This window comes from Procambarus clarkii, chromosome 54, assembly GCF_040958095.1.
Source record: "Procambarus clarkii isolate CNS0578487 chromosome 54, FALCON_Pclarkii_2.0, whole genome shotgun sequence".
NCBI lineage: Eukaryota > Metazoa > Arthropoda > Malacostraca > Decapoda > Cambaridae > Procambarus > Procambarus clarkii.
Window position 1 is genome coordinate 14,543,936 of NC_091203.1, and position 12,725 is coordinate 14,556,660.

Consider the following 12,725-nt stretch of genomic DNA (forward strand, 5'->3'; position numbering starts at 1 on the left):
GTAACACCATTTTCATCACTACGTGGCATTACAAAATAAGCAATTTGCTGGTGTAAAGTGTTTCGAGGCTTCATGTACTAGCCGGATGAATCCAAATACTATTTTCATCGTGCCATCGTTTTCGTCGCTTTTTATGCGATTAATTTTTTTGTTAGCCTCTTTCCTCTTGGGTCCAGTGATGCAGCTCCCTCTATTTAAAACGTCTTTTGTTGTATCAACTACTGCACTAACTGCAACAGGTTTTGCAGGCTCAGGATTGCCATCTATCTTTTAGTACCTTTGATTGATATTACAATAGGTAAATATGTAATTGGTTAGGTATTGCAAGAAATGAGAGACTTATTATTCAAACAAGTGCAGGCGAAGCTCTCCCCTACCCAGTTGTCCACCCTTGAGTTAATCTCTGCCACGAAGGGGGATTGACTACCCAGGTGTAAGAGCACTATTCTACATAATTGTGTTCTAGGAGTACTTAAAATAGTACGTCCTGATAATGGTACAGACGAGACCAGAATTTCGTCGTGTCCAAATTCTCCGATATGGTGTTTGGTCATTACACCTTCAGCCACGAGGAAGCATCTTTTGAAGTAGTCACAGCCTTTATATAATTATATATATATATATATATATATATATATATATAATATATATATATATATATTTTAAATATGACCGAAAAAGATTAATAATGCTAACACGAATTTTCTCAATCTTTCATACATTTCTTTTCACTGTTGGAGGTAAATCAAAAATCAATTCCCCAAAATTCATTTTTATTTCTAGTCTGACGCGACACGAGCGCGTTTCGTAAAACTTAAAGTTTTTAAAAATGTAATAAGTTTTACGAAACGCGCTCGTGTCGCGTCAGACTAGAAATAAAAATGAATTTTGGAGAATTGGTTTTTGATTTACCTCCAACAGTGAAAAGAAATGAACGAAAGATTGAGAAAATTCGTGTTAGAATTATTAATCTTATTTTTTCGGTCATATTTAATAATATATGTCTTTCCTGTAAAGACATCTACCAAAATATACTAATATATTTATATATATATATATATAATGTATTATATATATTATATATATAATCTAAAATATAAGTTTGTCCACCGTTTAAAGTGATCGCACAAGTATAGACCAAGTAACCCTAAGTGTTCTGTAGTAACTTAAATTCCTCAGTATAATGTAATTTAAGTAAAAAAGTTTATGCACCAAAACCAATTCAAGTAAAAAAACAGTGATGGTTTATAGCATACTTTTATTTCAGCAAATACAATAAATTAAGCATAGTATCCGGCGGTGGTGGAAGTAACCGTAGTAGTTACAATTTGGGTGATTGTAGTTACTATATCCTGCACTAGTTCTTGGGTAGATACCACAGGGACCGTCTGGATCTGCAAATGCATACATATACGTTTGTGTAATAAAGGTATCGCACACTGTCACAAGTTAAAGACTACATAGTTACCTCATGAGTGACAGCCACGTGGGTGATGGTCTGCCAGTATTTAACAGTATCTGTTGTGGTGACGAACTGACTGTAGACGGAGACCATTGTGCTCACTGGGTAGACCCCCACCGTAGCCGTCACCAACACCACCGGTGTGGAAGTGACCCTTATCACAGAGGTCACCGTCTGTGGCTGCTGGGGAACAAACTCCCATTGGGTGGTTGTCTGGGTGACTGTCAGGGTGATCGCCGTCTGCTCAGTAACCCAGACGTCAGAGGTTGTAGTCTCCCGCAGAGTGTGGGTCAGGGTAGTCTGGAATATTATACACCATTAACAAATGTTAAAGTATTAATAACATGTTGGTTATGAAAGGTAAAGCCAGTGTTACCAACCTCAGTGGTGACGGTGGAGGTTGTGGGGGTGACGACTGGCAGGGGCGCATGGGTGCCGTAAGGTTGGTACGCCTGACCCTGGATCTATTGGGAAGCAATATTTTAGTCCCTTTTGAAATATTTTGCTTATTATGTCCAAGAGTACGGAGCAAAATGTTAATTACCTGGGCGATATAACCAAGGAAGAGTAGAGCAAGTGCCATCATCTGTACCGAAGAAGAAAATTTGTAATTAGATGCCAGACGCAATATTAGCTACTATGATCAGAGCCATCAGATTTTCTCAAAACTTGAGCACACTACAGGTAAGTCATGTTTAGACAACGAATGCAAGAAAGTTTTTAAACCATTAGTATGAAATTTTACGTAAATAGGATTTTTGAAAATAGTAAATATATTAAAGGTTGTTGGGAAGGTCGTCAGGAGTTTGAAGGGGGTGGGGGGGGGGGGGGGTATGAGCCTATGCAGAAGAGTGTTAAGGGAAGGATTTGCATGTGCCTAGAAATCAGATCATGTTCAGTACAAAAGGTACAATATTGATTGATATTACAATAGGTAAATATGTAATCAGTTAGGTATTGTAACAAATTAAAGACATTATTCAAACAAGTGCAGGTGAAGCTTTATTTGCTTTAGTGTTAACCAAACCACTTAAAATTGAGGAGACTACGTCGTTTGTCAGTCCTGGACCATTATCAGGTCTTGACAAGATGAGGGAGGCATGGCCATTGATCAAGGCAAGAGGGGAGGAAGGCAGGGTGTAAAATTGGGTGCAATAGAAGAATGGGTATGAAAAATAGTTGCCGATGCGTAGAGCACTGAGGAAAATGGGAATAACAGAAGGAGGATTGTAGGAAAAGACAACTTACATGCGGTCTTTGCAAACCCATGTATAGAGGCAGGAATATGGACAGTTATGAACACGAGGAAAAAGGAGGGAATTAGATTCCTACTCAATTTTGAAATGGAAGGAGTCAGATTGTTAATATAAAAGGAAAGGCCATTAAAAGGTTAAGGTCATGAGGCCATAAAGGAACGATATCAACATAGCGAAGCCAGAGAGGGACGAGTATCAAGAAAGGAAAGAATAGTTTCGAAATATTCCATGTTGAGATTGGCAAGAACAGGGTGAAAGGGGAAACCCACAGCGACATTGAAGTTTGAGATTAGCATTTACATTTTAAAGAGAAGGCGTTAGTCAACAAGGCATCCGATTAAGAAAACTTAGTAGAAAGCGGGCGAGGAAGTTCCTCGGTCGCCTTCCAAGGAAAGATTACATCAAAGTCAACTAGCTACATCAGGACTTTGTATTTTATAGAAGGGTTGCAAGTGCAGTCTTTCTCTGAAGTTCTGAGTGAGTGACGAAGGTGGGCAAGAGAAAGTGCCAAGATGAGGCATCAGTTACAGCTAACCAGGAGGCCAGAGGATAGCCGACGGCCCCCCCTCCCACCTTTAAAAATAAATGATAGGACAAAGGAGCACGAGGTTTACGAGGCTTAGGTAGACCATAGAAATACTGAATTTTTTTACAAGATCGAAGTGAGGTGAACGAAGACTAGATAGCCATCTCAGTTTGCGGTTGCGGAAAGTTGAAAAGCGATCCAAAGGGGTATAGGTGCGAGTCAGCACGACATTTGCTTTTCACGCGGTAATCCACACGGTCAAGGACATACAGAATCGCCTTTGTTGGAAAGATAAGTAGATGCGTTAAATTTCAGGGATGCAAGGGCCAACTAGAAGCTACGAGGAAGGTAGCGATTTAAAGAAAAGCAATAGTCAAGAATGGAGATAAGGGTCCCCTAAAAACAGTCTGAATTATTATTCTAGTTAGAATTTACAATGCCATCAAAGGAACCGAGGTCTGTCACAATGTGGGCCAGGGAAGTAGAGAAAAAAAAAAGTACGAAAAGTTCTTGCAGAGGGATTAGAGAAGGGAAGAAAGGCTGGCAAAAATGCTTATCCGAAGGACTGAAATCTAACGTTGAAGTTATCACAATCTACTTTATACTGGTCCAGGACGAACCAACTGTCCAATTTCTAGCGTGTTTGGTTAACAGATCATGTTCGTTATAAACACTAGTGTTTAGAATATTCTATTAAATCGGCTTAGCCTTTTTATCAGAAATTTATATTATCTAGTAAATATTTGGTATTTAAACGCAAGAGCCGTGTTAAATGTTTAAGCATTTCAATAATCAATTGTTTGAAAAATATTAAAGAGCAAAAAAGTACCTCTAGTACAGTTTAGTCACTCAAATTGCATTTACAAATATTCAAGTCCAATATCATATACTCTGGGCTTAAACCATTTAGGTTCAATGACCGATCGATATTATTCTGGCGAAGAACGCAAATTTTAGTTAATAGAAGCTGCCAATTAAAAGCTGTAAAAACCATTTTAAAGCGACTTGCTAGGTTTCCAGAGGTTATATTAAGCCACCTTAAATTATAATAAATATTTCGATACAACGTTGCCGTGGCTCAGCAATGCATCTGCTTTGCTGAGCCACAGCAACCTCTGTCCCCCAGTCCTACCCACCATTCGCCCCGTCACCCGTCTCCACGGCCTCCCCACTCCACTTTACCTCCTCACAGTCCCGAACTCTTCATCGTACCCCACCATTACCCCCTCCCTTGTCCCCTCATCCTCCCCACTACCACTTCTGTTCCCTCATCCCCACTCCCTCGTCCGATGCCTTGCTAAATGGTTTGATGTTCATCAGAAAATTTGGAACAAAGTAATCTCATGTTCATCACCGAAATAAGAAAGACAGTTAAAAAATTTAATGTAATTAAACAATTTAAGAATAAACTATGCCCACGATATGAACAGTTAACATGTCAATTCCAACGCAATTCACACAAGTCAAAACGAAAATAAATCAAAATCAGAGACTTCAATCAATGCGATCAGAAACAAATAGAATTGCAACATTTACAATAGCAAGCGTGTTGCTCTTGCATCAAACAGATGGTACTGTTCACAAAATTTTTCCCGTCACAGGCGTGACATCTATACTTACGAAATTGACGGTATGGTAAACAGATCAGTTCCAACACCATCAGAAAATAATTTAATAAAATTTCATCTAAATTAATGAAAATAAAATTTATCAGTGACATCGGAAACATTGAAGTTGAATACTCGACATTTAGTATAGAGCGAGTGTTATGTGCAACAGACAACGCATTTTTTTAAAACGCATGTTTTTACCAGTCACTGGGGTGGCATTTTTAAAGTAGGTATATAAAAATACGTACGTACTCAAATGCAACGTTGTGTTAAAGTTTCAAAGCAATCGGTAATGAGGTTTCGAGGATTTCCTTCGAATGAAAAACATGGTTTCAAAAAAAAAATGCATTTTTTTTTTTCCTAAACAGACGTTACATCTATATAGAATTTCTATAAAACCTGGCTTGATGCAAATACAACTGAAAATTTCAAAGCAATCTTTAACACTTTTGGAGATTAGCGATTTTGAACAAACTTAACATTTTCATTTATATAGATTTAGTCTGCAATCGAGTAGGGCTTTATCATTTAAGTTTTATTATACTTATAAAGTAACAAACTGCGCTACAGCCATTTCAAATCTATATTTAAACATTTTGGGGAGAAGTCACGTAGTGATAGTTTCAGGATTTTGAAGAATAACCATGTTACTAATGGTTAAATTAGCTTGCTAGGATTACGCCCGACTACTAGTGGTCAGACTCAGTGTTCAAGACAATTTAATTTGAAAAATTCATTACCATTTTAATCATGGTGAATTTATACTACAAAAACTGTAGACCCAATTAAATACTATTAACTATAAATTACTCATGGCAACTGCATCATTAAAAATATTACTAATAAAGAATAGAATCAATGCATGTTAAACTATCAATCCCCGATTATTTTTTTTTACAGTAAACACACAACGATATCCTTAAATAAGTTAAAATTTACAATAAACTCGAGACTAACCTTTCACAACACTTAAAGCAGGACAGAAGGTACCACACAGACAACGGTCAACTGACTGAAGGTTGAAGGCGGGCTGGGCACCTCGTTGACTCAACACCAAACACTTTAGAGGAAAGGTAGAACGTTCTCCACAAAAGTTGCTACGACACCATAACAGCGCCATCTATTGACTGAACTGTCAGCTATGCTCCCAGTGGTACAATATGGTGTGAAGACTCACGGAGCTTCAATATTGATTTATTGTGATCATTTCCAATAAATCTTTGCGTTTCTATTTTATAATTATGTTAAAATATTAATTTTATTTTCAGCCTTTCTATCGCGTTACTAATTATAAGCAAAAATATTAGTTTTGCTTAAAATATATTCTTTAGTCTTAGAATTTTTGATTATGAGTAATTGAAACACCGTAGCCCAAAATGTATATAGATGCTACTCATGGCCTACACTCACATATTGAGAAATAACACCGTGGCTTTAAATTCATATACTCAACACACTAGGTCTACACTCACATATTGAGAAAGCGCATTGTAGGCCTCAAAGCCTATATTTACAACCGTACGCCTACTTGTCTCCAATATTAGTTATATGCGAACTGGGTTCACACATTTCGACGATTACCTCCGGTTCTCATCTTCCTCCCTCTTATCTTACTCTTAAGCCCCTTCTTGAATCTTGTCCCGTCAATTTTCACACATATCTGCAGCTCCCCCAATAATGACATTTTTTCTCTTCCGAAACTCCAGTCTGCCCTGGCCCTCTGCAGTTCGACGGCAGCGGACTCAGATGACATTACTTTTGGGATGCTTCTCTATCTTCCTCTATGCAATTTTCATCAATTACTGAATATTTATAGACATATCTGGAAGTCGTCGTCAGTCCGTGAGGACTTGCCTGAGGTTATTCTTCCTATTCGGAAACCAGATTCTCTTGGAACATTCCATTAGGACTTCAGCCCTATTGCTCCAATGCGTTGCATCTGCAAACGTTTTAAATGTGTAGTCCATGACCGTCTGATGTGGTTCTTAGAATGCTATCAAATACTCTCGCCTTTTTAATTTGGCTTTCACAAGTGTCGCAGCACGACTGATGTCTTGGTGTACTTCGAGGTCAATATTTCTACTGCCTTTGCTGCGAATACCTCCTTTGTTGCTTTCATTTTTGACATGGAAAAGGCAAATGACACCACCTGGAGATACCATATGGTGTCCAAACTCCATCCTTCTGGCCTTCGTGGTAATTTTCCACTCTTCCTATAAAAGTAAGTAAGTAATTATCAAAAGAAGGCACCAAACCGGGTAGGCTATGTAGCACGATCAAATGTGCGGAATAATCAGAGGGCTCTAAATATCACCAAGGATGCAAATATGAGAACTGAAACGCATAAGGCGAAAGATATCAAAAGTATCCGATTCCCCAAGAATGCTATCAAGGGACAAGCAACCGCGAGGGATGGTCGGAAAACGAGACACATGCTCGTCCCGAAAGTCATTATATTCAACAAGGATATGCACGACCGTAAGAGGGACAATGCAATTAGGACAATAAGGAGTTGTGCGGCGCTCCATTAAGTGACCGTTTGTTTAGCGTGTATGGCCAATACGCAACCTCGCCAGAGCCGTTTCCATCGCCGGTTACGGTGGAAGGAGGACGGGCATGAGGACGGGCATCCATCTTATTGCTTCGTAATTACAATTATTACTTAACCTATTATAGGTATAGGTTAAGTAATAATTGTAATTACGAAGCAATAAGATGCTTATCTTAACGTACTAAGAACGTTAGGCAAGGTCGGTGTTTTCTATGAAGCTTTTCAAGGTAAACTAGTATGTTTAGTATGTCACATATGCACGCATTTAATAAGTCAATATTGACTATACGAAAGTGCGAGAATGGGTTGTAGGGAGCGGAGAAGATGCCAGAAGGAAATGAGGAAAGAAGACCATAGAGGGAAACCAGGAAAAGAGTAGTGCTCAGAACACTACCTTGGGGTACACCCTCGTATTGCTGAAAAGTGGTAGAGAGAGTGGTACAAAGCCTCACTCGAAAGGAACGATGAGAGAGAGCAAGCTTTGGAGAAAGAGAGGGAGATTACGACGAAAGACAAATGAATGAAGTTCGGACAGAATATGATATCGCCAAGTGGTGTCGTAAGCCTTTTCCAGATCAAAAAAGACGGCAACAATGGAGGTCTTCGCAGCAAAAGCAGTACGAATATAGACCTCCAAGTTCACCAGGACATCTGTTGTGCTGCAGCACTTGTAAAAAACAAATTAAGAAGGGGAGAGGTGGCGATAGTGTTCTAAGAACCACATCAGACAAACGTTAACTATACGTTCAAAGAGTTTGCAGACACAACTCGTGAGGGGCAATAGGGCGAGAGTCCTTAGAGGTTATCCCCAGAGACCTTGGTTTCCGAACAGCAAAGACAACGGCCTCGAGCCAGTCCTCAGACACTGATGACGACTCATAGACCCGATTAAACAGACTCAGTTAATACTGAGACGTGTACGGAGGGAGATGGCGAAGCATCTCAAAATGAATGCCATCGGAGCCCGCCGCCGTAGAACCGCAGAGGGCCAGGGGTAAACTAAAGTTCAGAGGGAGAGAGAAGGGATCGTTATAGTGAAGTCGAAGATGAGTGCAGAAATCGAAAGGACGAGATTCAAAGACAGGATTTCGAAGAAGGAAAGATTGAGGAAGATGAGAACCAGAGCTAACAGAAGAAAAACGGGAACCAAGTTCAGTTGTGACCTGCAAAGGGTCCGCCACAAGAGTACCATGGAAGTGAAGGACAGGCGAGACATCGGGAACGAACTTACCCGCTATCTTGCGGACACTCTTTCTCTGTGGCAGAGGAGTTTCGGACGTATTGGTGGAAACATAAGACTTCCAACACTCACACTTTGCTGTATGTATGGCTCTAAGGGCCACCGCACTCACCTTCCAAAACAAAAGAAAAGAATCAGACGTCTGCCTGTTTCGGTGTCTCTTCCAGACTGCACACTTACATTGGACAGCTCCCTTCAGCCCGATAGGCTGAAGGGAGAGGTCAGAGAGAGCAGCACGGAGGGTAAGTAGGTTCCAGTCTGCTTTAGCAAACTGCCACCTAGGGAAGGAGAGTGGAGGGTGAAAAGAGAAAAAGATAATAAGGATGGGGAAATGGTCATTGCCATGGAGATCATCAAGAACTCGCCACGTGAAATCGAAGTAAAGAGACGACGAGTAGAGAGAAAGATCAAGACAGGAAAGGGTGCGAGTCCGAGAGTCCAAATGAGTGGGCTCGCCAGAATTCAGAAGAGACGGAAAAAGAGATTGAGCGATTTGAGAAGGCGACCCCAGGTGTTTGTCAGCACATCACCACAGAGTCTACGTCAATAATTAGAATCACCCAGCAGGAGCACAGGCTCCGGCAAGGAGTTCTGTAGGTGTTTAATATCGGAAAGAGAAAGCGAGACATTTGGGGGGAGGTAAATGGAACAAACCATTTACGCACAAAGACACGTGCAGCAGAACATTTGAAAGGTGACGGAAAAGTAGGGGAACGAAAGGAACATCAGAACTAATCAAATGAGCAGAAGAGAATAGGCACCATCAAAAGCTGGGGAGGAGGAGAGAGAGGAATAGCCATGGAAGAGACCAGGAGAAGCACCAAGCATCAGTTCCTGGAGAGACACAAAGGGCCGAAAACTGCGAAATCAGAAGTGGGAGTTCATGGATATTGGCGTAATATCCGCGAATATTCCATTGAAGAATAGACATCGACAAGAAGAGAAAAGACAGCAACAGAGGACAATGAAGAAATAAAGGGAAAAAGGAACACAGCACATTAAAGAAGCGCAGGATCAGGATCAGCGAAGTCAGGGTTAGGGGGCATGGGTAAACTGAGTAAGGATGGAGGGAAGGGAGCGGGAGGACAGACCAGAGGACGACGAGTGGGGTCCGGAGGAGGAGGGGGAGGAGGAGGAGGAGGGGGGCCAACCGAGGGTCAAGGACAGCAGCAGGAGGGGCAGAAATCTGGGAGTGCACCTCATCAGGAGCAGCAACCGAGAAGGAAGCAGGGGCCAAAGAAACCTCCATAACAGGAACAGGGGGCGCAACCACCAAAACGGGAGGGGATGGAGCACGAGTGTCGGTGGTAGGGGGAGAGGAAGAAAGTGAAGCCTTCTCACCCGCCGGGGAGGAGGAATGAGAGGAGCCAGTCTTTGCTTCTAACTCAAAGATACAGGCGTCCCAGCAACAATGTACTGGGCAACAGATTCAAGCATCTCAACAGGAGAAGCAGAACGATTGCAAACAACACGATGGCCGTTGGGAGAGTGACGGACATCATCCCGCACTGACAGGAGGCGTGGAGAGCCAAGAGACGGGAGAGAAAGATGGGAAGGAGGATCTGAGGGAGACTTGGATGCAGACACAGAAGACAAGACAGACTGGGAAGAAAGAAGGGGAACCCGAGACAGAGAACCATGAGGAGGACCCTTCAGAACAGAACTTAAAGGAACAGAGAAGGCAGTGGGCGTGTCTGAGTCTAAGGCCCAGAAACGGTTGTAAGACTGAGGAAGGTGGGAACGACGAGGAGAAGAAGAGCGCAACACGGGTGCATAAGAGACACCAGCGAAATGGGGGAGATGGCAAACATGGCGCCTCGCCTCAGAAAAAGAGAAACGTTCCCGGCTGCCTCAAGCTTGTAATGTATACATGCGCGGGAGAAGGTAGAGTGGGCCTCACCACAATTGAGGCCGTGAGCCCTCCGACTTCAGAGAGAACTTGGTCCCCACACAAGGGACAGAGAGTGACAGTACTGGAGCACCGGAGGGCACCATGCCCAAACCTCCAGCAATTATTACATAGCCGAGGAGATGGAATGTACTCATGGACGGAGCACCTGGGACCAGCAAGAATGACTGAAGGTTGAAGGGTCCTATGATCAAAGGTAATGTTCACAACCCGAAGGGGCTGAGGGCGACGACCACGAGGGGGACGAGTAAACGTGTCTACCTGGAGGACAGTAATGGTTCTGGGCTTCGAGGATATGCCACATATCTTCGTGGCAGTTCTGTAAATTCCTAACAGCGGTTGCAACATGGGGGTGGAAGGAGAATAGTGCCAGCACTGGCTTTCAACCGAGCGTTCATGGAAACCCGACCAGGGGTCTTGCCATGGCAGGATAAGGCAGCCAAGTGGGTGGCTGCATCTTGAGAAGGAGCAGCAACGACACGTGTACTGAGACGGGTGGGGTTTAAAGTAACAGAGGTATCTACTGAATCAACAAGGTGCCTATCTAGGGAGAAATCATCCAGAGGGAGGAGATCAAAGTATATAGCCCACATGGAGGGACCAAACAAGGCCTGGTATGCATCGGTATTGGAAGGGATCGAGCGAGTGTGCAGTGGCGTGGACGGCGTAGAGAACCACCAGAGAGAGGGGGGGGGGTTAAAAGGTGCAGTAGTCACAATGAGAGACTGAGCCATGTCAGGGAACGAGGTGGTCACCACTGGGGGCTTGTTACTCGCCCCAACCACAGTGGAGGGAGGGGAGCCGAGGGGAGTACTCAGCAGGGTTAAAGGAGGAGGAAGGTCGGGGCCCAATGCAGCGGGGGCTACAGAGCCCGGTCTTCCACGGGCTACAGAACATGGTCCGACTTGGGGGCTTGATCTCCCGCCCAATGAGCCCGAGAAGGTATAAGAGGAACAGAATGAGACATGAAACGAGATTTAATATTTTAAATCACGAATGTGCCCCTATACCCACCACGGCGCCACAATTAGAAGCAGGATCAATCTTGCCGGGGGCCCTCTAGGGGTGCGACCTGAATATATGCCCCACAAACGCCACCTTAAGAACCGTCAGTTACGTCAAGATCGGGTTCAGTGACGAAAAGAGGATTGACAATAAAAGGGTCCCTTTGTTCTAGACGTTGGGTACTACAGTTCTACAGGTGCTGGAGTATGGCTCCTCAAACACCCGGGCGTCAAAAGAAAAGAAGGCCAAAAGAATAATCAAAACAGGCAAAAGGTCGGCGTGAAATGACAATTACAAAGGAAAAGAGAGGGGGGAAGAAAAACGAAACAAGGAAAAGGAAAAGTCGTCCAGTAGAATTCGTGAGGACAGCAGCAGGAGCATAAGGCCACAAAGGGACAGATGACTGTCCCATGGAGCAACACACTCCGGCAGCCGCTCACCAAGTCTGCTCATGGCAGCAACGGGCCGGACAGGGAGGGGGAGTATGTATACAAGATATGATCAGTGTGTAGGAAAATATAACCAGAGACGTAGAAGCTCAGCTGTGGGAGCGTTCTCTGCGGCCTCTGAGTCCGGAGATCATGCCTAGCATTGGGATAATTAGCTCATTTTTTGTCACACATTACTTATTTAGAGCGTTATTTTGTTCTTGTTTCTTTTTCCTTTACCACTTGAAAACGTAGAATTTTACGTTTCACTTGCAAGATTTTCTCTGTTCCTGTTGCCAACATTTCTCCTCATGTCGTTCCATCCTTGCCCCCTATGGCAGGTCCCACTTTTAAAGTTTTGCAAAACCTTGACCCATATGGCAAAGGATTCTACCCTTCCTACAGTTCTGAAACACCTATTCCTTGAACATTTTTCTTCACACTCCCACTAAGTTTACCGACGGTGTAGGCTACTCTCTTGTATTTACTGATCAAACCTATATGAGACTTCCGGAGCCTAGCATCTTCACACCAGAACTTTATGCAATTTTGTATGATCATGGTCGTCGTAGGTGACTATCGCAATTCCAACATGGTTCTGGAGTAGTTTAATCCTATCGATCCTGAACGTTGTCGAAATTCAGCAGTGGTTGTTTCTCATCTCCAGCAGATAAGACAGTCTTGTTTTGCAGGGTTCCCAGCCATATTGATGTTTCCATAATTTAGCGTATCGATGCA

The 12,725-nt window shown here is 42.9% G+C and overlaps 1 protein-coding gene across 2 annotated transcripts; it reads right to left on the reverse strand.

Moving 5' to 3' along the window:
- Positions 1-1,241: 1,241 nt before the first annotated feature.
- Positions 1,242-5,935, reverse strand: LOC123752521 (uncharacterized). Of its 2 annotated transcripts, none has more exons than XM_069305031.1 (5): positions 5,812-5,935; positions 2,007-2,048; positions 1,843-1,926; positions 1,469-1,762; positions 1,242-1,394 (listed from the first exon to the last, which is right to left on the reverse strand). In XM_069305031.1, exons 2-5 carry the CDS (start codon positions 2,046-2,048, stop codon positions 1,281-1,283), a joined length of 534 nt encoding a protein of 177 aa, XP_069161132.1. In that variant the 5' UTR covers positions 5,812-5,935; the 3' UTR covers positions 1,242-1,280. The 2 variants fall into 2 exon arrangements, with proteins under 2 accessions (XP_069161132.1, XP_069161133.1); XM_069305032.1 differs by lacking the exon at positions 5,812-5,935 and adding an exon at positions 5,753-5,776.
- Between the last annotated feature and the right edge of the window lie 6,790 nt (positions 5,936-12,725).